This window comes from Lissotriton vulgaris, chromosome 1_1 (genome assembly GCF_964263255.1).
Source record: "Lissotriton vulgaris chromosome 1_1, aLisVul1.2, whole genome shotgun sequence".
Lineage (NCBI taxonomy): Eukaryota > Metazoa > Chordata > Amphibia > Caudata > Salamandridae > Lissotriton > Lissotriton vulgaris.
Window position 1 is genome coordinate 532,909,670 of NC_141685.1, and position 22,006 is coordinate 532,931,675.

The 22,006-nt window shown below is 42.3% G+C and overlaps 1 protein-coding gene across 1 annotated transcript in view; it reads right to left on the minus strand.

Annotated features, from left to right (window-relative positions):
• LOC147747432 (uncharacterized) overlaps window positions 1-22,006 on the minus strand; it is a 342,871-nt gene that overhangs the window by 21,896 nt on the left and 298,969 nt on the right. Inside the window, exons 56-58 of the mRNA XM_086953898.1 lie at window positions 16,985-17,245; window positions 13,280-13,540; window positions 6,726-6,986 (exon numbers count right to left, since the gene is read on the minus strand). Coding sequence (XP_086810024.1) covers window positions 6,726-6,986; window positions 13,280-13,540; window positions 16,985-17,245 — 783 coding nt within the window. The remainder of the gene's footprint in view (window positions 1-6,725; window positions 6,987-13,279; window positions 13,541-16,984; window positions 17,246-22,006) is intronic.

Genomic DNA, 22,006 nt, shown 5'->3' on the forward strand with positions numbered 1-22,006 from the left:
CTGACTTTGGGTGAGAGAGTTATCTCTCCTATGTACTTGTCCCTCGATAAGCTTCCACCGGAATTGAGTTCTCTTCCTGCATCTTTGTGGGCAACAGGTCCCAATGACGTGGGCCTGCTTGACATCTCCCCTTATGTTGTCCAATTAAAATTGAATGTGCGTTTGCCACGTATTCCCCAGTATCGTATCTCCCTTGATGGTGAGCGAGCGTTGTTAGCGATCATCTACGATTTGATCGAAAAAGATGTTATCGAGGAGACTCGCGGAAACGTGTGTAATAGCCAAGTGTTACCCATCTTGAAACGCACTGATCCATCTAAGCCTCCTGTTTATCGTTTTGTCATTGATTTACGGGAGGTGAATAAAATTGTGATTCCTCAGTTCCCTGTGGTGCCTGACATCACGGCTCTACTGACTCTGATTCCAGCATCTGCGTCCTGGTTCTCAGTGATTGATTTGAAGAATGCTTTCTTTAGCATTCCGATTGCTGAGGAGAGTAGGGACCTTTTCGGTTTCTCTCTAGGTGGCCGCAGCTTTAGGTTTAAACGCGCTCCTCAGGGCTACTGTGAAAGTCCATCGATATATAGCCAAGCCCTGAAAAGCCAACTTGATGCGTTTGTGTTGCCGGCCAGAGCGGCCTTGATCCAATATGTGGACGACTTATTGGTGGCTGCGGACACTCAGGACATTTGCAAAATTGCTACGGTGTCTTTGTTACAGCATCTCTGTGACTTACATCACAAGGTGTCACCTTCTAAACTACAATATTGTTGCCAAGAAGTAACCTATCTAGGTCACTTATTGTCAAAGGAGGGAAGAAGGTTGACCCCAGAACGAATTGCAGCGATTGCTCGAATGACTGTGCCAGCAACTCAGAGAGATGTGCGTGCCTTTTTAGGTATCACGTCATACTGCAGGCAATGGATTCCAAATTTTTCATTGCTAGCGAAACCATTGGTGGCTCTTACGTGCAAGGATGTTCCAACTCCTTTGCCATGGACGGAAGAGTGTCAGAAAAGTTTTTCTGAACTACGTGATGCGCTGTGTTCGGACCCTGTGTTAGGTACTCCTGACTACAGTAAGCCGTTTACACTATACGTTCATGAGAGGGAAGGTTGTGCGTTGAGTGTTTTGACGCAACAATTCGGTGGTAAGCAGCGTCCATGTGCATATTTTTCCTCGACCTTGGACCCGGTAGCTAGAGCATTGCCGAGTTGTTTGAGAGCAACAGCGGCAGCTCCGGTGCCCATCCGACAATCTGCAGGATTGGTCATGGATAATATGCTTACGGTGATGGTTCCGCATGCAGTTGACACTCTCTTGAATCGCACGAAAACTCAACATTTGACAAGTGCAAGGTTGTCTGGTTATGAGTTGACGCTGCTGGCAAGTCATATTCAAATAAAGCGCTGCAATGTCCTAAACCCGGCGATCTTGTTGCCAACTAATATGGAATCAGATGAGGTAGCACCACACAACTGCTACTTACATACTGAGGAGGAAACAAAAGGTCGTGTGGACCTGAAAAACACTCCTTTGGAAGACCCTGATGGTACCTTGTATGTGGATGGTTCGTGTTTTAAGTTGCCGAATGGTGATGTGACGACTGCGTATGCTGTGGTAACGTTGAGTACGGTTGTGGAGACTGCGAGATTAAATCAGAATTCTGCACAAGCGGCAGAGCTGATTGCCTTGACCAGCGCGTGTGTTTTGTCGAAAGGGAAACGGGTGAATGTGTTTACAGACAGCCAGTATGCGTTTGGTGTTGCGCATAGTTTTGGACGATTGTGGAGAGAGAGAGGTTTTATGACATCCCATGGTACGAAGATCCAGCATGGACAGCTTGTGAATGATCTTTTGGATGCACTTACATTGCCTAAGCAGGTGGCGATTATTAAATGTAGTGCGCACCGTAAGGTGACGGATGATGTTGGTCGTGGGAATGCGTTTGCGGATGAGATTGCTAAAGAGACTGCAAGGAATCTTACAACTAGGATGTATGTGACGAGTTCGGTAAGGTGGCCTACAGAAGCTGGTATGTGTGAAGACACTTTCGAGAGTGTGAAAGCGATTCAGAACGAGGCCACTGAGACTAAAAAGACTAAGTGGAAAGAGAGTACGGGAAAGCTGGATGCGAATGGCTGTTGGATTGATTTGTCCGAAAATAAGAGGTGGATGTTGCCAGATGCACATGTGCTAGCTGTTGTGACTATGTCACACGGCTTGTCACATATTAGTGCGAAAGGTATCTGTAAGTTGTTGTCCCCTGTATGGAAGAATGATGGTATTGCTAAGTGTGCGGAGAGATTGGTCAAGAACTGCATGGTAGGCATGATGTACAATCCTGGTAAGGGAACTCCTACACCCCCTGGCCACTTTGCTCCCCCTTCATGTCCCTTTGAGGTGATTCAGTTAGACTTCATCCATATGGAGCGATGCGCATTCTCCCGATGGATCGAAGCCTACCCTCTTAAAGACAATACTGCCCTGTCCACAGCGAAAGTCCTACTGAAGGAGTACTTTCCTCGGTATGGAATGCCACGGATTGTATGGTCTGATAACGGAAGTGAGTTTGTGGGGAGCGTGATGAAGAATGTGTGTAAGGGCCTTGGAATTACACAAAAATTCCATAGCGCCAACCATCCCCAGTCAGCAGGTTTAGTTGAAGGGTACAATGGTACTCTTAAACTAAAACTCGCAAAGATTCAGGCTACGACTGGTCTCTCGTGGCCTGACGCTTTGCCCTTAGCTCTTCTCTCAACTAGGGCGACTGTACACTCTCGAGTAGGGCTTAGCCCATATGAGATTGTGTTCGGTCGTCCTGCCAATGTTTGGGGGGTCCCTAGACCCAGTGTGTTTTCTGATCTTGAGTACCCAATGTTGATCGATTATCTTCATGATCTGACTGCTAAACTGAGGTTAATTCACCAACAGGTTTTTGAAGCACTACCGACGCAGATGGAGGGTCCAGGCCACCAGCTCCAGCCCGGGGACTGGGTGGTTACGAGGAATTTTGGCCAAAAAAGAAACCTGGAGCCAAGATTCATCGGACCTTACCAGGTGCTCCTTGCCACGAGAACTGCTGTTCGTTTGGAGGGTCGCAAGCACTGGGTGCATGCCACCCACACCAAGAAGGTACCTTTACCTTTGCCAGCGGACTCGTGGGTGAGGAAGGGCATCGCTTCGTCTGAAGTTGAGGTTGTACCGAACTTTGTCCCATTCAGTGACGCTCAGCCTGTTGGAGATACCTCGGTGCAGTCGGACGATACTGTTGAACATTTGTCATCGGAGGACTCAAGATCTGAACAATTGTCTGGTCGACAGGATTTTGTTTCACCACCTGACCAACTGTTTGAAGATCAGACTCGTCCTGGGAAAAGCAGATATTTTCTTCGTTCCAACACTAGAGACTAATAAAAATATTTTCGCTTTCTACCCTGACATCCACGTTACCCCATTATCACTTTTTCACTTTGAACATTCTTGAATAACTTAAATTCTTGTAAAATCTGAGTTTTTTTTTTCTGCACATGTGTATTTGTTTCCACAGCTAGGAGATTTTGTATGTATTGTTTAATTAAAGTACCTTACATCCGGGTGAACCGTAGGGCCGCGCGGGTACTTCCTTCTGGTTAGTAGGTCCTGACACTAGGTTGGAGACCGTCGATTCCTAGGAATTCCTGGGGATTGACTATTGCTACACAGAAAGAAGTGCGTCAAGAACATTGCGGACGGTTTTAGAGGATGGCTTTCTCAAAGTTGTCGGAATTGGAAAAGACTCAATCTCAAAGATTTGAACTGCATAGAATTGCACGTACTAAATGCTTCATGTTTCAGGTGTTCCTTCTATTCCTAACTGTTTCTTCGTTATTGGTGGGTGGGGTGTATTATATGATACAGTCATTGTTGCCTTCTGTTTCACCTACCCCTTCTTCTGAACCTAAACTTACTTCTACTGTTTCCCCTCATTCATTCCACATCTTACCACAACACGAGCATGTTAGACGTGCGGAATTTATGAATAATTCCTTTGTTCAGCTCCTTCATCAGCATCAGTTGGTAATGAACACTACGAATTGTTGGCTGTGTGGGTTAATGCCACATACCACTGATAGAGGAATTCCGTACTTGGTCCTTCCTTACAGTTCCCAGGGTTCAGCTCGAGCATTCCAAACAATGTTTCGAAGCGCACTAGATTCTTACCCCCATCGAGAGCCACGCACTGCAGATCATGGTCCTGGCCCGTACCACAAGCCTTTGGCAAGAGCGATTGCCAATTTAGATAGGGATATCTTTGACGCATCGCTTATCCCAGAGGAGGAGGTGCGAGCATATCGAGATCTGAGTGAGGCTGAGTATAGCACATCAGTGGGTGATCGGCAGCTTAAAAGCTCGTCTCCGATCTGGATCGTACCCCATCTCGGAAATTTCTGTCTGAAAGGCCTAGGCCGAAGTCCGCGAGCTCAGCTCGGGAGGAGTGCCTGTACTGAAACTTATGTTTTGCCGACGACCTCTTCCCCTGTTCTTCTGACTGCCAAGGGTACTTACTTTGTTTGTTACGACTGCGCATATACATGGTTGCCTCGTGACTTCTCAGGCACATGTTATATTGCGAATTTGTTGCCGCCGACCTTCACTGTTGGGTCGGACTATCACAAGACCAGAGTTGGGAGAGGCGTGATTAGCGAAGAAGACACAGCCGGTCAAGAGGCAGGAGACTTCTTTAAGGGTTTCTTGCCGTTTTGGGGACCTATGATCAATAGTAGGAACCTGAGACAGTTGACTCGAGTGGTGGAATCGACCGCTAATATCACTGCGAGCGCCCTTGGCAACATCACAGCAGAGCTTCAGGCGGACAGGCTTATGACGTTACAAAATCGTATGGTTTTAGACGTTGTCTTAGCAGACAGAGGTGGAGTATGTAAGGTGATCCATTCGAGTTGCTGCATTTTCATTCCTGACAACGCTCCAACTGTCTATCAAGCCATCTCGAAGTTGCATAAGATCTCTGAGTCCATACACGTGGACGTAGGGGATTGGACGCTACTCGGATGGTTTTGGGGCTTAATGTCGACATGGGGTTGGAAGATTCTGATGATCATTCGGGTTGTTGTAGCATTTCTGTTCACGTGTTGTCTTTGTGTGCAGTGTGGTCCTGCCTTATGTGGCCTCTGTGCTACGACGTGTATAAGGCGGCCGCCTGTTACCAAGGAAGCATTGATGGATAGAATAATGTTACAGCAACATCTGGATGGTCTGATGAATATCGAAATAGATTCTGATATCGACTAGTGCTTGCCTACATGAGGGCAAAAGGAGCGTCTGAGGTTCTGTAACAATTGTAAGTGTTGTTTTCGACTCGCACGAATATGGTCGAGTCTGGTATCTATGAACCGCAAATGACGAGTTTAGTGGGCGTACGCATTTTCGCTGTACTAGCTTGAACCGTTCGTTTGTTTCGTGGGTTTTTTCATCTGAACCCACGGGTTCCATTTTAGATATGGCATCCTTTTTGTTTCTTGCCCTCAAGTAGCCAGCGAACGGACGCTGTCTGCTTCGCGACCCTGGGATTCCCAAGCTATTGCGGAAGACACGTGTTCCTTTGAGGGTGTCTTTATGATGAGAGGGATGATACTGTAAGGCAGATGGCCCCGCTTGAGGCTCATCTTGCCGTGCCAGTCTATTGTCTTAGTTGTGCATTTCATTAGGCGCGTCCTTTTGATCCCTGCAATCGTGTTTCCTGACACCACCCCTTTTACACTTTCTCCGATTTGTTCGCTATCCTTCGTCTTCCTCTGCACCTGCACCTGTTTCTGACTCTTCCCTGATTCGTTTACAGCCGAACGGAATTCACTAATGGTGGGAAGATGTACTTTTACAGTTGGGAACTGCCAAATGCTACTGTAATTATGTTCCGGGCCCTGAATACATGAAAGCGACCCCCTATGATATTTACTGTGGGAACCGGGTTGTAACCTTTTGTCTGTCATGTTATCCTATGATAGAAAACTGTATAAAAGGAGCGATCCACAGATACAATTTGAAGCAGTCTCCTGGAACCTACACGTGTTGTACTTCTTGTGACTTCTGTGTTCCCTGCAGTAATAAACCTCGAATCTTTGACGCCGAAGGAAGTGTCCCGTGTCTCTGTCATTTGTACGCCGGAACAGGTAACCCACGAAGGTTTCAGGTGTTATCCCTGGCACCGCTGGGTCTTAGAATAACCCAGTCCTTCAAGTGGGAAAAGCTTTTCATCGTGTCTAGCATAGTATTTTGTACAGGAAGGGTACTCTTCCTGTATGAACCCTATGCTAAACTCATGCACACACCCTAGCGTTATGGCGCTAAGGTGTGTGCATGGCGCATGGCAGCTGAAATCAGCGCCGGCGCAAGGGAAAGGGGAGGAGAAAGCCATATATTTGAAGATATGGCGCTCTCCTGCTCCCTCCCTGTCACACAACTCAGCGCAGCCCTGCGGGGTGCTGCTCTGCATTGTTTTGAGATTTTGTAAATCTTCCCCATAGTGTGCAGTGCTTAACGACTTATCCTTCTCTGAAAGTCACATATTGTCAATAATTGAGGTCACAGATCCTTAAGCGACAAATACACCATGTGCAACGGCATAGATTAACTTGCATAAGACTTTTACAACCTGAGGGTCTGCATTGTGTCCGTCACATAGGTAAGAATAAAGATTTTTAGTGATACTTCATTAAATATTTTACCTGTATTGATGAACACTGACAAACTGGAGTTACTAGCACATGTGTCATCCTGTGCAATCACCTCCACAGTGTAGTTAAGTCCACACTGTAAATCAGGCAGAGCGCAGGTGGGATCCGTGGAGTTGCAAGAAGATCCCGGTTCATTGGTTGCAATTGCTGTGACGTGGTACTCCCAGGCACCGGAACTTGGCGTCCACAAAACGGAAGCAATGTTAGTTTCACAGTCTAGAACAAAACGTACATGCTGTGGGACACATGGTCCTAGCGAGAGAAATACAGACAGAAAGTGATAATTAGTCTATTAAGTCTTAGAAATATGGTTTCCGACTATCTTACTATTGTCTTCTACAACAAGGCAGACACATAGCAAAAGCCTACATATAACTTAAAGGTTGAGGGAGATGACTGAATATGTAAGAGAATATCAACTTCTTTAGAGAAGCTTTGCTCAAAATTTCTAAAAACAAATAAGTTTAGTTAATAAATTTTCATTCCACAGGCAATTAAAGTTGAACCCAACATGGTGTCCTGTCTTTATTTAAATGGTCAAACCTTGATATGCAATGTTTGAAAAAACTTAACTTAAAGCAGTTCTGTGGTGCTTAATCAATGATAAGTTTATTTCGGTTTATCACAAACCATAAAAAACATCTCAGCATAAAAAAATCTAAATAAATATATAAAAACGCCTTTTAAACCAATAGAAAGTTCATTGGTCCAGCATCTGGTTTTCTGCTTGCTTACGCAAACATTTTATATATCCGCATTCAAGAAATTAATTTGTAATAGCACCTAGGACTAATTCAGGAAAAGGCTGTTGTTTCAACAATTAGTAAAAGTGAGATAGATTTACTCCAAAAGTCATCTCTACGATCTGTGGTGGGATGCTCGGCCCAAACATCTTCTCCATAGGTTTCATTCCTGGAGAAGGTAAAGGCTTTGGCTCTATCTGAGTATCAGGACTGCTGAGATCATGATGGCAAACACACAAACCTGTTTATGTTATGTCATGTTATTGGCATTTGTGTAGAACCTCCTCTGCCATTAGTAAGGCTTCCTAGGACTTTTGGTAGGCCTTTGACTTTGCACAGGATGTCATAGTTTCAACTGTAGACCAAACTCTGATTCAGTTTTGGAAGATGTGTGAAGGGTACTGGGTGCTTCTCTTAATCTTGCTTAAGTGGTTATGCCTCATCCATTGTGCTGTGGTGTTATGATTCTGGAGTTTTAAAGTTAGGGTGAGACGGTTTTGGAAGGCGAATCCTCATCTTCTAGGTTGATTAGCATGGCCATTGTCTGGTGGATGGTTTGTGTGGTATTTGTGGATGGGAAAACAACCTTTACAACGCAGTCAAAACTCTGCAATACATTTACATCGCTGTTTTTACAACGCAAGTCGTTACAATGACTTGCACTGGAGGGCGCTCTAGACTAAGGAATAGTGTGATTTACTATTCCAACACCTTCCCTACTGTACGTAGACTGGAGCTGGAATAGCAAATCACACTATTCCTAAATCCAGCGCAAGTCGTTGTAATGAATCGCGTTGTAAAAACATCGATTTAATGTACTGCCATCTAAATGATCACGTTGTATCGTCAAACATCCTTGTGGATGCAGTTACTATTAGGTTCAGAGATAGCAGACTATGGCCCGATTATGAGTGTTGCTCAAAATCTGATAAAATTACGGCACCCGATAAAAAAACAGAGTCAAATCCCTTTCCTTATTAGATTTTATGAGCCCCAAAGAATCTGTATTTTTTTAGCAATACATTTTGAATGCAATGAATAAACTAGGCCTGGGAGTAATTTTATTTACGCCGGAGTTATAGAAATAATTCAGTAATTCTGTGTTACTGTTTGATGTGGATTAACCGATAACACAATTACGCTCGCTTGCGTAGTTAGGAGTAATTTGGGGGAACAAATCCTACAGTGAGAGCACATTTAGTGACAGTGCGCAGCTTTTTGTGCTGCTGTGTATGTTCTGTTGCATTTAGCATTATTTTCTTAGTGCAAAATGCATCCTCGCATCCATTTTGGACACATGGGTGCATTTTGCACTAAGAATCTAATGGTAACTGCAGAATTTCTCTTCTTGCGCAAATCTGCATGATCATGCACAGTTTTTAGGTATTTTCACATGATTATGCTACATGGAATTACGTAATTTATGCCCACTCCTAAAATAAACCAATGCGGGAAGAATCACATCTGCAATTTTTACTGCATCCAATATTTATCACATCTGAAACGTACTGCATGCCGTATGAAATAAGCATGTGTGGAACACATAGTATCAGCTTGTAAAGAGACACCGAGTGCCTACACTACGCCATAAATCTTTTTGAACTCAAAATATCCCGTTTACTCCAAGGCAACATATTTTACTACCGCAGTGGCTAACCACACACCATCAGATACCAACTAGGCAAGAAGTTCTGTTTTGTTCCTGCAAAGAACAAAACAGGCAGGATCCATCTATATCTACCATTATTATCCTACCTCAACATTAGAAAATCAATCAGACAGCAACATAATGGATCCAAGCAGGCAGCGAAAGTGTAGACTTTCTGATCAAGAGGTGGCACAGAAGATTAGGAAGACGCATGACTGCGTGAGGGGCCACTTCATGTTTAATAACTAACTTGAAACCTACAGCTGGTTATGGAAGGCGACCGTGGAGACAGGGATTTCTGTGTCATCCTATCCACGGAATGTGGAAGATGCAAAAAAACAGTAGAATACCCTCAAAGGATGGTGAGAGACTATGTTGCATATTACGTGCAGAAGACTAAGAGCACAGGTGGCAGAACCCCATCAGAGATACAGGTCAATCTGGGGAGGAATAAGTGCTTGGACCCTTCAGATTTCTACACTTGAGGGCATCAATGAAGGAGAGGAGTGTGGAGGCACCAAAGAGCATAATGGGGGGTGCACAAGTGTTTATACATGCACCTCTAGTGGCCTGTGCATTATGGCCCAATGCATACAAATGGTGTACAAAGTGCATAAAGGAGGAGGATGGCCAAAGTGTGTGCTGTCATGCCTGTCTTGTCTGTGCAAGAGTTTATGTGGCAAGTATTTCATGATCTGCCCATAAATGAGGAATAACATGTTACCAATTGTCACACACATATCTTCTGTATCTATTTTGATATCAAACAAGGAAGTGTAGTGTCAAAGGTTCAAAGCTGAACCAACAGTCTGGCCAGTAAGCCTTGCAAACTGCCATGCAGGGGACACATTACTTGGGGATGGGCATTGTGAAGGATTCTTAGTGAAGTCCCAAAGGGTTGTGCATGGTTAATAGGTCAGCCAAGATGACATGCTCAACTGGAACAAACATGATACCCAGAACAACTGACAAGACTGCACCCACTACTGCAGTCTAGACGACACCCAGCTCATCTTCCAAGACAGACACAGTCCAATGTAACCTCCAGTGCCATCTCTCCTGTTACCACATGCCCCCTCGGCTGCTACAACTAGTTCCACCAGTACTGCAACCCCTAGCGCCACGTCAGCTGGCCCATCACCTGTCAACTCAACTAGTGCATCACCTACCTTTTATGGTTAAAGCATGGGAGAGGAGAGTGTGCTGATGATTGGAGACTGCCTCAAGGTTTATTGTGGAGGATATAGCTGACAACTCATCTGATGCAGGACAGCCTCCATTAGCCACAATGCTGACACTGCAGGAGTTGAATCAGCGAAAGTCGAAACTAGAGGAAGGGAGAGTAACTTTCTTGGCGACATGGAAAACAGACACAGTGCCTGTCTGCACTCCTTGAGAACAAGGACACCACGAAGGAGCAGCTGGGGTGTCTGCATCCATACTCACTTTGATTTGCCAGATGGTTCAAAGTCATGTGTACACTCGCTCTGCAAAGGGCAGCCTGTGAAAACTCCTGGAGTAGTATTAAAGGACATTGACTCACACACACACTTTACAGAAAGGGACAATGCCACTACCTCCACTTCACCAACCACCTTCTCACATGCCGCTCAACAAAGGGCATAACAAGATTAGGTCTTAAGGCACAACTTTCTGGCCCTACAGCAGGGCCTAAAGATGACTTAAACATCTGCCAATGTGTCGTTGCAGGTTTATGCGTCTACATTTTCTTTAATGTGTTTTATTAATATACAGTGTTACTTTCTGGGGACTGCCTGGTTATAGGTAATTCATGATTGATGGTGTGATCTCTGAAGGCAGTGATTCTTACTAGCTCTATCCTTGTGCTACCAGATTATGGTAGTTTTTCAGATATGTTTCAGTGGTGTGTATCACTTACAACACAACTTTTACGTCGTAATGCTGTTACAACGCAGCTATTACAACGCAGGATCCATTACATCGGATGCCATTACAACGCATGGCATTACATAGCAGATGGTATTACAACGCATACCATTACATCGTAAGTATTGGTGAGTATATAATTTTTTTAAATGTTATTTAATATTATATAATTGATTTATTTATTATTAATTATAAATAAAAATAAATAAAAATATTTATTTGTTTTTAAATATTATAAATTAAATATATTAATTTAAGTAATTTTTTAAATAAGTATGAGTATAGGAGTATATGTTTTGGGGTACTGAGGTATATGTTTTGGGGTGTTTGGGTATTTTTAGGTTTTAGGGCAGGGTTTGCGTTTTGGGGTACAGGGGTGTTTTTAGGTTTTAGGGCAGGGTTTGCGTTTTGGGGTACAGGGGTGTTTTTAGGTTTTAGGGCAGGGTTTGGGTTTTGGGGTACAGGGGTGTTTTTAGGTTTTAGGGCAGGGTTTGGGTTTTGGGGTACAGGGGTGTTTTTAGGTTTTAGGGCAGGGTTTTGGGTTTTGGGGTACAGGGGTGTTTTTAGGTTTTAGGGCAGGGTTTTGGGTTTTGGGGTACAGGGGTGTTTTTAGGTTTTAGGGTAGGGTTTGGGTTTTGGGGTACAGGGGTGTTTTTAGGTTTTAGGGCAGGGTTTGGGTTTTGGGGTACAGGGGTGTTTTTAGGTTTTAGGGCAGGGTTTTGGGTTTTGGGGTACAGGGGTGTTTTTAGGTTTTAGGGCAGGGTTTTGGGTTTTGGGGTACAGGGGTGTTTTTAGGTTTTAGGGCAGGGTTTGGGTTTTGGGGTACAGGGGTGTTTTTAGGTTTTAGGGCAGGGTTTGGGTTTTGGGGTACAGGGGTGTTTTTAGGTTTTAGGGCAGGGTTTTGGGTTTTGGGGTACAGGGGTGTTTTTAGGTTTTAGGGCAGGGTTTTGGGTTTTGGGGTACAGGGGTGTTTTTAGGTTTTAGGGCAGGGTTTGGGTTTTGGGGTACAGGGGTTTGTGTTTTGGGTTAATTAAATTATATTTACCATTTTTAAATTAATTTAAAATATATTTAATAAATTAAATAAATTTTATTTCATTAATTATATTTTTAAATTAAATTAATTAAATTAAATAAATTATTTCAATTAATTTAATTTAATATCAATTATAAAAATATGTACATTAAGTTAATTTTATTATTTTAATTAAATTAAATTATTTCCATTTTTTTATTGAAATTACATTTATTAAATAGATATTATTTTATTAAATTAAATTAATGGCTATTTTAAAATGTATTTTATTTAAATTAATTAAATTAAATTAATTAAATTAACTTAATAACATTTTTTTAAAAAGGTATACTTACCTATACTTACGATGTAATGCCATGCGTTGTAATACCATCTGCTATGTAATGCCATGCGTTGTAATGGCATCCGTTGTAATGGATCCTGCGTTGTAAAAATTCCGTTGTAAAGGAATGCAATGTAAAAATCCGCGTTGTACTGACACCAATCCTTCAGTGGTATGTATCCGTTTCAGTTGTGTTCGTTTGCTGGTGTATCTGAATGGGGTCTAGATGTATTTTTCCTAATGTTGGTTGTATCATCCGTCTGTAAGTGGGGTTGTTCAGTACTTCATTATTGTGCACTACTTCATGTCTGTGATTTGTGTGCTGGGTGTTGGTAACTGCATTTGTAAAATGTACCACACGCTTCTGGCAGAAGTGTTTTACGGAAGTACGTTCACCTCTTTTTTAATGATTCATTAGGCTTACGATTGGGTTTTTTCTACAGCACACAGTATTCACTGTATGTGGTACATGACATTACTGATATTTTCCCCACCTGGTAAATATCGCATGCAGCGATTCTACTCATTCCCATGTGGCCCAGCAAGACAAGCAGTAATAAGTCACCACACACTACTGCCAATTCTACCTGACTTTTAAATGTGGACTGTATGGATTTATGGTCCATATAGTATTTATTCTAGCAGTTCAGTTATGCTTGTCCTCATTTATTCTGAATGTGTCACTGCATAAAGTGCAAAGTTATCTCAAACTCCATACTACATAGAAAAGTGTTTTGCCAGTATTACCCATTCCGTGCATAAAAAAAGAACCAGAACCAAGAAAATAAATTTCCCATTGCACCCCTGTACCTTGAGTACATGTGCACTATACAACCAAGAAAAGACAGGTATTAGTCATATGTGCAAAATTCTAGATTTTAAAAGTACCTGATTTCACAAGAACACCAGGGGACCGCTCGCTGAGGCACATGCCAAAGAAAGCCGCAACAGTAACAGCATAACTGTGGCCACAAGGAAGGTCCATCAGATCACACGTGGTGTCGTTGGTGGTACAGGTGTAGTTGAGCCCATCAGATCCAATAGCTTCGACAAGGTAGGAAACAGAATTTTCAGCGGGCGCCCATGAAACCGAGAGTGTGCTTGCACCACATTCCATGCTGGCTGTTAGATTGGTCGGAATGCATGGCACTTGGGAGAATGAAAAGACATTTATGATCAGTCATCAACTTGAAAACAACTATCTGCCATGATGATTTTTTAACATTGTCCTGTGTTTGCTGTGGATGTAGTTTCATTGTTTTTTAGCAGCTGGGTTGTATCACAAAGAGTGAATGGCACTTTGATGCCTAATCATACCCCATTAACCAATCAGATTTGTTTTCTGGTTTCAAAATATTTTGGATCATGATCTGATGTGTGAACACTAGTGAAAGAATTATACGAATTGTTGCTGATTCAGCATTTTTTTATTTGCCAGATTCCTCTAAAACCACTGAGCAGATCTACACCAAACCCCTCTATTTTAACCCAAGTTCTATCTTAATGCCAAATTTGAAGTGAATGAGTCCTGCAGTATTTGTCTCTACAGGAGACTAAGCATTAACAGGGCATTTATTGTGCACCTAAAAAGTGACTTCCGCTATAACTTAAGGTCCATTAACCACTCTTCAACCAAGTTTAATGAAGAATGTGATGTGAAAGTACTCAACCACCGCAAAATCTGGTGTACGTTTCTGAAAAGGGCCAAAAAGTTATTACTAAGCCCCAAAATCCATTCTATGGAGTAATGGTCTTAAGTGTGAACGAAGAACAAGCGCAGTCTGGAAATTATATTTACATAAACGCAATCAATCAGTCAATCAGGGGATCCGATTCACAAAAGTAATCTGAGACAAAATTCCAACTTTACCACTTTTGATACTCGCAAAAGGAATTTAGGAGTGTAGTAAAGTTAGGATTCCTAACTTTACTACTCCTAAACTGAGACAATATCCTAACTTTACGACTTTCAGTATTCACAAAGGGCATTTAGGAGTAGTACAATTAGGAATTCTAACTTTACTACTCCTAAATACCTTTGTGAATACCGAAAGTCGTAAAGTTAGGATTTTGTTTTAGGATTATTTTTGTGAATCAGGCCTAGGGAGTTTAAGGCATGCTACTCCCTCGTGAGGGTCTCAAGGCGCTGGGAGGGCACTACTCGAAGGCCAATGAATGGGTGAAGCATTCATGATCACTAGATCATTCATCCTTTCATTTGTTATGCTTTAAGGGTGAAGGAACTATAGCCTTGAGCCACCCACCAACAGAATAGTAAAGTACAGTCAGGTTTACAGACCGATCAAAAAAGCGAATTCTTTCTATTGAAATTCCTTACACATATATTTTGCTAATAGTTATTCACTTGAGGATATCCTGAAAACTTCACTGAATTTATGAGGAAAACATACATATAAAGAACTCCAAATGGAGGTACTATTACTAGCAATAGTATTCTGAGGCAGTATGAAAATCAAAGGGAGCTCGCATATCTATCAGATAGGTTCGCCCAACTGGAGCTTGACCACGTTAACGCTATTGGGTTAAATAGTTTGTCCACAAGCATTGATATTTATTTGCCGATACTTCAGGTTCCGGCTCAGATTGATCGATGGATGAATGATAAAAACTCTCCAAAGTATTTAGAATCTCGCACTTCCACTTATTAGTACTGTGACTCAGTAGGTGGTATACTGGCGTGTAAGATTAGGGAAAACATCTTATACTAATATTAACAGAATTAGCAGGGAACTATTGTCACTGAACCAGAACAGATTATTGATAAAGTCTAACATTTACATAAGAAACTTTACAGCCAATAAACCACACACATGGATGCTATGACTGACAGCTATTACAGTTCAGTAGACCTCTGAAAATGAGCCTAGAATTATTTTCAGTCCTTAGATATAGCAATAACAAGAATGAGGTTATCTTGACTATCAAGACATTGTCAAATGGAGAAATTGCAGGCTAATATTAAATGGCAGCCAAATGTTTTAAAGGTTTTCTTATATCAAAAACGTCCATTATCCAGAGATGTGTTAGATAGTCTGTTCCTAGGCAATTAGGTCCCTATCACTCGAGAATATACATTAATAGCTATCTTTTTAACAAGTATTGGTAAAGCCAATAGATTCCGCCTTTGGGACGTATTCGCTTTGTCAATGGTTTTTAGCTATTTCATACAACATGGCTTTTTAAAAAAAATTCTATTTTGTCATTCTCTATAAGCACATACTGTGCATGCATGCATGCGCTTACAAAATGATTCAGAAAAAAAGAAAAAATGGCAAACGTGTTGTTATATTTCTGACAATTAGGTGGGATGAAGCAACACTTACAATGGGAGCGGAAACAACACAGGGTCCAGAAGCAACATGGAGAGCGTGGGTGAGGGAAGCAATATGGAGGGCGCAGAAAGGAGTAAAACGGGTGAGAGGGAGAGCAATGTAGACGGTGGGGAAGAAAAGGAAATGACAAGACAGAGAAAGCATTTGGAGTTGGGAAGGAGTTGGGGGGCGAAGAAGCACACAGGTGAGAACTCAATATGGGCACACGAGGGCAAGTGCATCTAAGAGTGGGCATGGGATAAGCACATGGGTAAGAGGGATTAGCTTGGAGAGGGGAAGAAAAGCACACTGGGAAGACAGCTGGCTGGAAAAAAACATACATACTTGTAGAGTACTCAAACAGAAAAGTACAGCATGGCGGGACTGATTAGTGCAATTGCACCATTACTTCATCCCTCTGCCAGTGCGTATGTCAGATTGGCTGGTTGCCTACAGCTGGCCAATCTGACATGCGCACTTCAGATCCTGCAATTCCAGGGCTGAGAGCAAGCTGAGGGATTGCAGCTGCAGGCCCCAGCCCCAAATGAGCACTGGATTAGCCTGCTCCAGCCAATCCTGGAGCTGCCTTGCAGCTCCATGATTGGTTGTTTTTTTTTACAAGGGAGGAAGTCACATCACCGTCCATGCTGTGCTGGAACTTTTTTGCTGTTCCCAAAGCGGTGCCCTGTTTTCCAGGTACAGCCATGGGAAAGGCAAAGGACCGCCGGCCGTATTACGAGTTGAACTTATATTGCATAAGTTGAACTCGTAGAACGGCAGATGGTCCTTGCCTAGGTTTCGTAATTAGGCTCTAAGTTATCCTTGCATTTTTCTTTACTTGCTTCTTTGCTACGTCATCAATAAAAAAAGTGTATTGGATACAAACTCTGTTTCATTGTGTGCAACGTGTAAGGAACAAGGAAGTGTACATTAAAATATGTAAATATAAGGGTATTTTTTATAGAACTGTCCCTCTGTGCACAGACCTCATTCAGTGGTCCGGCAGCATTGGCAAGATTTACAAATAAAAAATGGACACAATGCTGCGGCACGCTAATAGGGGTACTGATTCGATGCAAAATGCATGAACACAGCAATGTGCGGCATATCCAATAATTCATGCAAGAGGATACAATAAACTCCTGGGGCTCAAGAATGTGCCCCGGTGCTCAGTCCTGAAGAACATCAGCACAAATGAAATACAGAATACTACCAAAGGGTAGTAAAAACATTTTAGCTATTGTTCATATGGCATATTTACCTGTTTGCAGCTCATAAGTACTACTCTCCTGACCTTGGCAGTTCTCGTCCAATCCTGTTACAGTTACGAAGTACGTGTGGCCACAAAGTAAATTGGGAATAGTACATGCCGTATCTGTGGTATTGCACGATCCCGTATTACCATCCAAATCTTTGGCAATTGCATTGTAGGAAACAGCGCCATCACTGGGATCCCATCTAATGGTTGTGATGCCGGTCTCACAGGTAGCAACAGCAAACACGTTGTCGGGTGGACACGGAACTAGGCAAAAACAGACAAATGTGTTTTAAATCTCTAAACGAACAGTATTTTTGCAATTTGACTTAAAAAGGAGATAAAATTATCACAACAATTTTGATTTTATGAAAGAGCGCTCCTGGTAGTAGTTTGGAATGGACGGGTGGGCAAGAAGGATATCTACACAATGAGTTGGGAAGGGGATTGTAAAGTCAGCAGACTGTTTCTCACATCTCTAGCATTAAGAACTACTTGGACTGTGTATGTGCATTCAGTAAAGCTATCAGATTTGTGTTGAGTTTTATAAAAATCTTTTTTAATCTTTCTTGGCGCCTTTACTGCCCCCAAATTGGCCACTTCTTTGGAAGTCCCTCAGGGTTCGTCCCTCTCCCCACTGCTGTTCAATCTCTACCTCAGACCCTTGATTCACTCACTAAAAAACAGAAAGATAAACATCTTCAATTACGCCGACGACCTTCAGCTTGTCTTTCCTCTGGATTCCCCTGACTCCGCTGCAGAATTTCAAACCACTATGCTCCACATCCAGCGCTGGATGGACCGTAATCATTTGAAGCTCAACCCGGGCAAGACGGAACTAGTGCTGCCTAGGAAGAGCGATTTCTTCTAGGGCCCACATTGTTGGCCGAGTGAATTAGGCCCACCTCTACCCCTTCCCCCTCCGTGAAAAGTCTAGGGGTCACTATAAATGCAGATCTCTCACTCAGAGGACAGGTGGGTGCAGTAATCTCCACCAGTCTCTTCCAACTGTGTAAAATTAGGAAGATTGCTCATTCAGCCCTTGTACAGGTTGTGATAGTGCTGGTTCTCTCATGCCTTGACTTCTCAAACTCTCTCTACATCGGTCTGCCACTGTTTCTACTTCAACGTTTACAAATAGTTCAGAATCAGACGGCAAGATTCATTTACAAACAGCCGAGATGGCAATCGGCCAGGCCTTGGCTGTTAAAACTTCACTGGCTGCCCGTGGTTCAACGGGCAGCATTTAAGACGGGCTGCCTAGCTTACAAGGCGTGGCACGGCAAGAGCCCAAAATGTATCAGTGATATGCATATAACGCACGTTCCCCGGCGCAACTTACGATCAGCCCACCTTCACCTACTAACCATCCCGGTTATCAAAACTTAAACGGCATGGAGGCTGCAGGTTCTCCTACCTTGCCCCCAAATTTTGGAATTCTATCCCATTGACAATCAGGAGCTGCGACAACCTGTTGGGATTCAGAAAGGCTCTCAAGACTTGGTTGTTTGAGCAAGCCTATTAACAGTCCTTACGCAACGTCACTACTCATGATTAGCGCCATGAAACCTTTTGGTGCCAGTGGGCTTTATAAGCCTTTGTTAAGATAACATAACATACCATGAACACACTCAAAATGTCTTAGTCTCACATTTTGGCCCATCCAGCCTATGGTTTTTAACCTTGAGAACTAAATTGTTTCTATTATGGTGCCCGTGGTAATCAGTTATGGTCTAGTGGTATAACAAGCAGCAGTGAGTTTTTTTTTTACCTTTGCCTATAGAAATGCAAACGCGCACTGGATCAGATCTGAACTATGGCTGACAAAAGAGAACTGATTGGATACGCATTGGAGATCCTAAATCGCATCCCACTTTGGATCAAGTAATACTCCTACGATAATTCCCTCAAACATCATCTTTTATGTTGCCTTCAAAGAAGTGGTCACTTGCATAACCACAGCAAAGCTTTCAATGTTCCTGAATGCTGGAAGGCGTGATGGGGAATGCAGAAGTATTTACTTTCCAGGACGAATTAACCAGAGCTGGTTTCAGACTGAGCGTCTGATTCAAGACATTAATAATATTCACTTCAGTAACTTATATGTAGAAAGTGTTTCACCCAGAATATCCAGGGAATTGAGCCATGCTTCGAGAGGATTTATTCAAAGGGGTAGTGTCGCTGAATATACCGTAATTGACCAAACGTTTTTGCGTCAAATCTGAAGGTATTTCATTAAATTCACTCACTAATCATGTAAGCAATGATGTCTTCATTTTATATGTTCATCTACTGGGATTCGAGTACAGTAGTGGCCGAGCTTGTAAAAATGAACTTAAAGGAAATTAGTCCAGGAAAAGCAAAGGTGATGGTGAAAAGCAACAGAGAATAGTAAATCAATAATAAATTTAAAAAGCAGCTACCAAATGTTGATTCATGAGAGGCTCAATTGTGTGAGTCCTACATGCCAATGTAGAAGGTTGAAAACAAGTTTTGGTCTTAAACTTGGTGCCTGACTCGTCTTCTTCAGGATGTGATATGCACTATTGTAGGGTGTTTCATGCTTGTTGGGGTCCATAAGCATTACAGCAGCAAAGAACCCTTTGGGACTGCATCCTCATGTCAATACATCCACAACTTAAAAGTTGATTCAAACTTTACCCATCAATATGGTGACACAACAGCAATGATTTTCCGAATGAATTATATTCTGTCTATTAGCATTATTTTGTCTCAGGCATGGTTGTGGTGCTTTAACACCTTGCCTGCGGCACCGATTCCCCTCCGGTGCTGAACATTCCATTCGCGGGTGTGGTCGTGACGGAACCATTCCGTCATCCGCACAGCCCAACCGTGAGGCATGACGGAATGGTTCCGTCACAAGCATCGAAGGGGTTAACACTGACAGTAAGGTCGAGTGACCTTTTGTCCACAAGTGAAGTATGCCTGGTACGAATTTTTTTAACAGTTTTACACTGGAAATCTTATGTGAATGTTGTTGGCAACTTCAATCCCTATAGATATTGCTTGGCCAAGTGATGCAAAAATTAAGAACTCGTTTGAGGTCAAAACAATGGTGCTCTTTCTTCAGCTTCAATTATTGTTGCAGAGGTAACAAGTTTGCAATTCAGTACAGAAAGTTACAAGATGACCTTTGCAGGAAAGGAGAGTTTGATTCTCAACCCCTTTATCTTTTGAGATTATTATGGACATCCTGCCAACAAAAATGTAGTTCTGCATAATCTGCAAGATCTAGTAGAGTCAGCTATGACACATAGAGAGTACTGTGATATCCTCTCGTTATTTCAAGAGTGAATAGATTACAAAGAACCCAGGATAAGGGGGTAGTCTGTGAGCTATAGTTGGAGGAGACAGCGTGCACATTTTAAGACATACAAAACATATTCAGTTATGGTGCCATGAGAATCAGCACCCTGGAGAAGGCAATATCTTTGTCTGGGGTTGCCTGGAAGGTTAATCAATGGCCATTATCTTGGCATTCTGGGAGCTGTAAGAAAGGGATTGCTCTTGAGATGACAGAACAGAGGCAGCCTTGGCAATAATAAGGAGTCTTTATATTATTTTCTTTCCAATTGCAGGTTTATCTTGGATTCAGAGTGGGAATAAGAGGAATAAAAGTGTGACTGTTGCTCGTGCACTTGCTTCCTAGCTCAGTCTTCTTTATTTTCCGGTCCCTATTTTGTGGGTCCTCTTCCCTGAAATAGAAAAGTGCTCATAAAGAAGGTTCCCAAGCACACTCTCTTTACTGGAAGCCGTTGTGTGTGGAAATGTCCATTGTTGTTTTGGAAAAACACTTTCCTATTAAATTAATCACAACCAGAGGCTTTATGGTTTCGGTCAACAACCCACAACAATAATATATAATTGAAGCCTTTTAAATAGCTCCTAAAACTTTGAGATTTAGAAAGACTGGAGTCAGAAAGCATGTGGTAAAATGCCAAAATAGTTAGAAATATCCCTAAACAATGAACACTATGGAAAAAGTACAGTAAAGGATGCACTAGGGATACCAGTACATCGGACAAATATCTCTGTGTACCAATAGTAGCACTGGAGAATGGGTCACCTGTCGCTCATCTTAGGGTACTAAATGTGTTTGCCAACCATCCTGATGCTGGAAGATATCTGAAGATGTGAAGCAACTGTAGGAAAAGTATGTGCCCTGGAAGCTAGTATTTTCCCCGAACAGTGTAATTAGAAAATTAAACTGGGATGGACTGTAAGGGCACTTATCTAACGTGCAAAAGTTTTATGAGATAGCACATGGATATCTTTGAATGTGACTACATTAACTTTGAGCTAAGTTGTTAGAGACCTGATCATGGTATTGAGTGAGTTTTAGGAAAGCTGAGCTTCTTGTCTTTGTGGAAGAAAAAAAACATTGCATTTGCTTTTTTTATGGGGTGCAAAACTGTCAGCTGTGGTGGATAAAGCTGAACTGCTGAGCAAAGCTGAAATGTTCCACATTGAGGGAGGGACGTGAAAAATGTCATTTAAATGATAACATAGCAACATATAATAGCAAACATTTGTATATCTTCACATTCTTATGATAAAACGTTTAGAGGGCAGGGATGAACACGCCCTTTCTAATGATCTGTATGAGGTCATAGGATTTTTGATGAAGAGGTACAGATCTAAATACATAAATATACTTTACTTTTGAGCGTTAAAGTAACCTTGCAGTTAGAGATCGGTAAACCTTCAGATCCCTATCGGAAGTGAGAATTAAAAAAAGACCATTACTTTAAAGTGCTGGATTAAGTAAAACATGCTGGGATGAAGAGACACCTCTTTTGTGTAATTGACTACTGTAGAAATGATTGACTCAGCCCAATGACTGCTCACCACTATCCAGTCTTCCATTCATAATGATTGCAGAACATTCAGACACATTTGTAACATTATGTTTCACAAAATGTCATGAATACGTATGCGATGTAGTAGTCATAAAATTCACATCTAATAAAAGAGTAAAATCTGAATGGTAGGGGTAAAAATTCACAC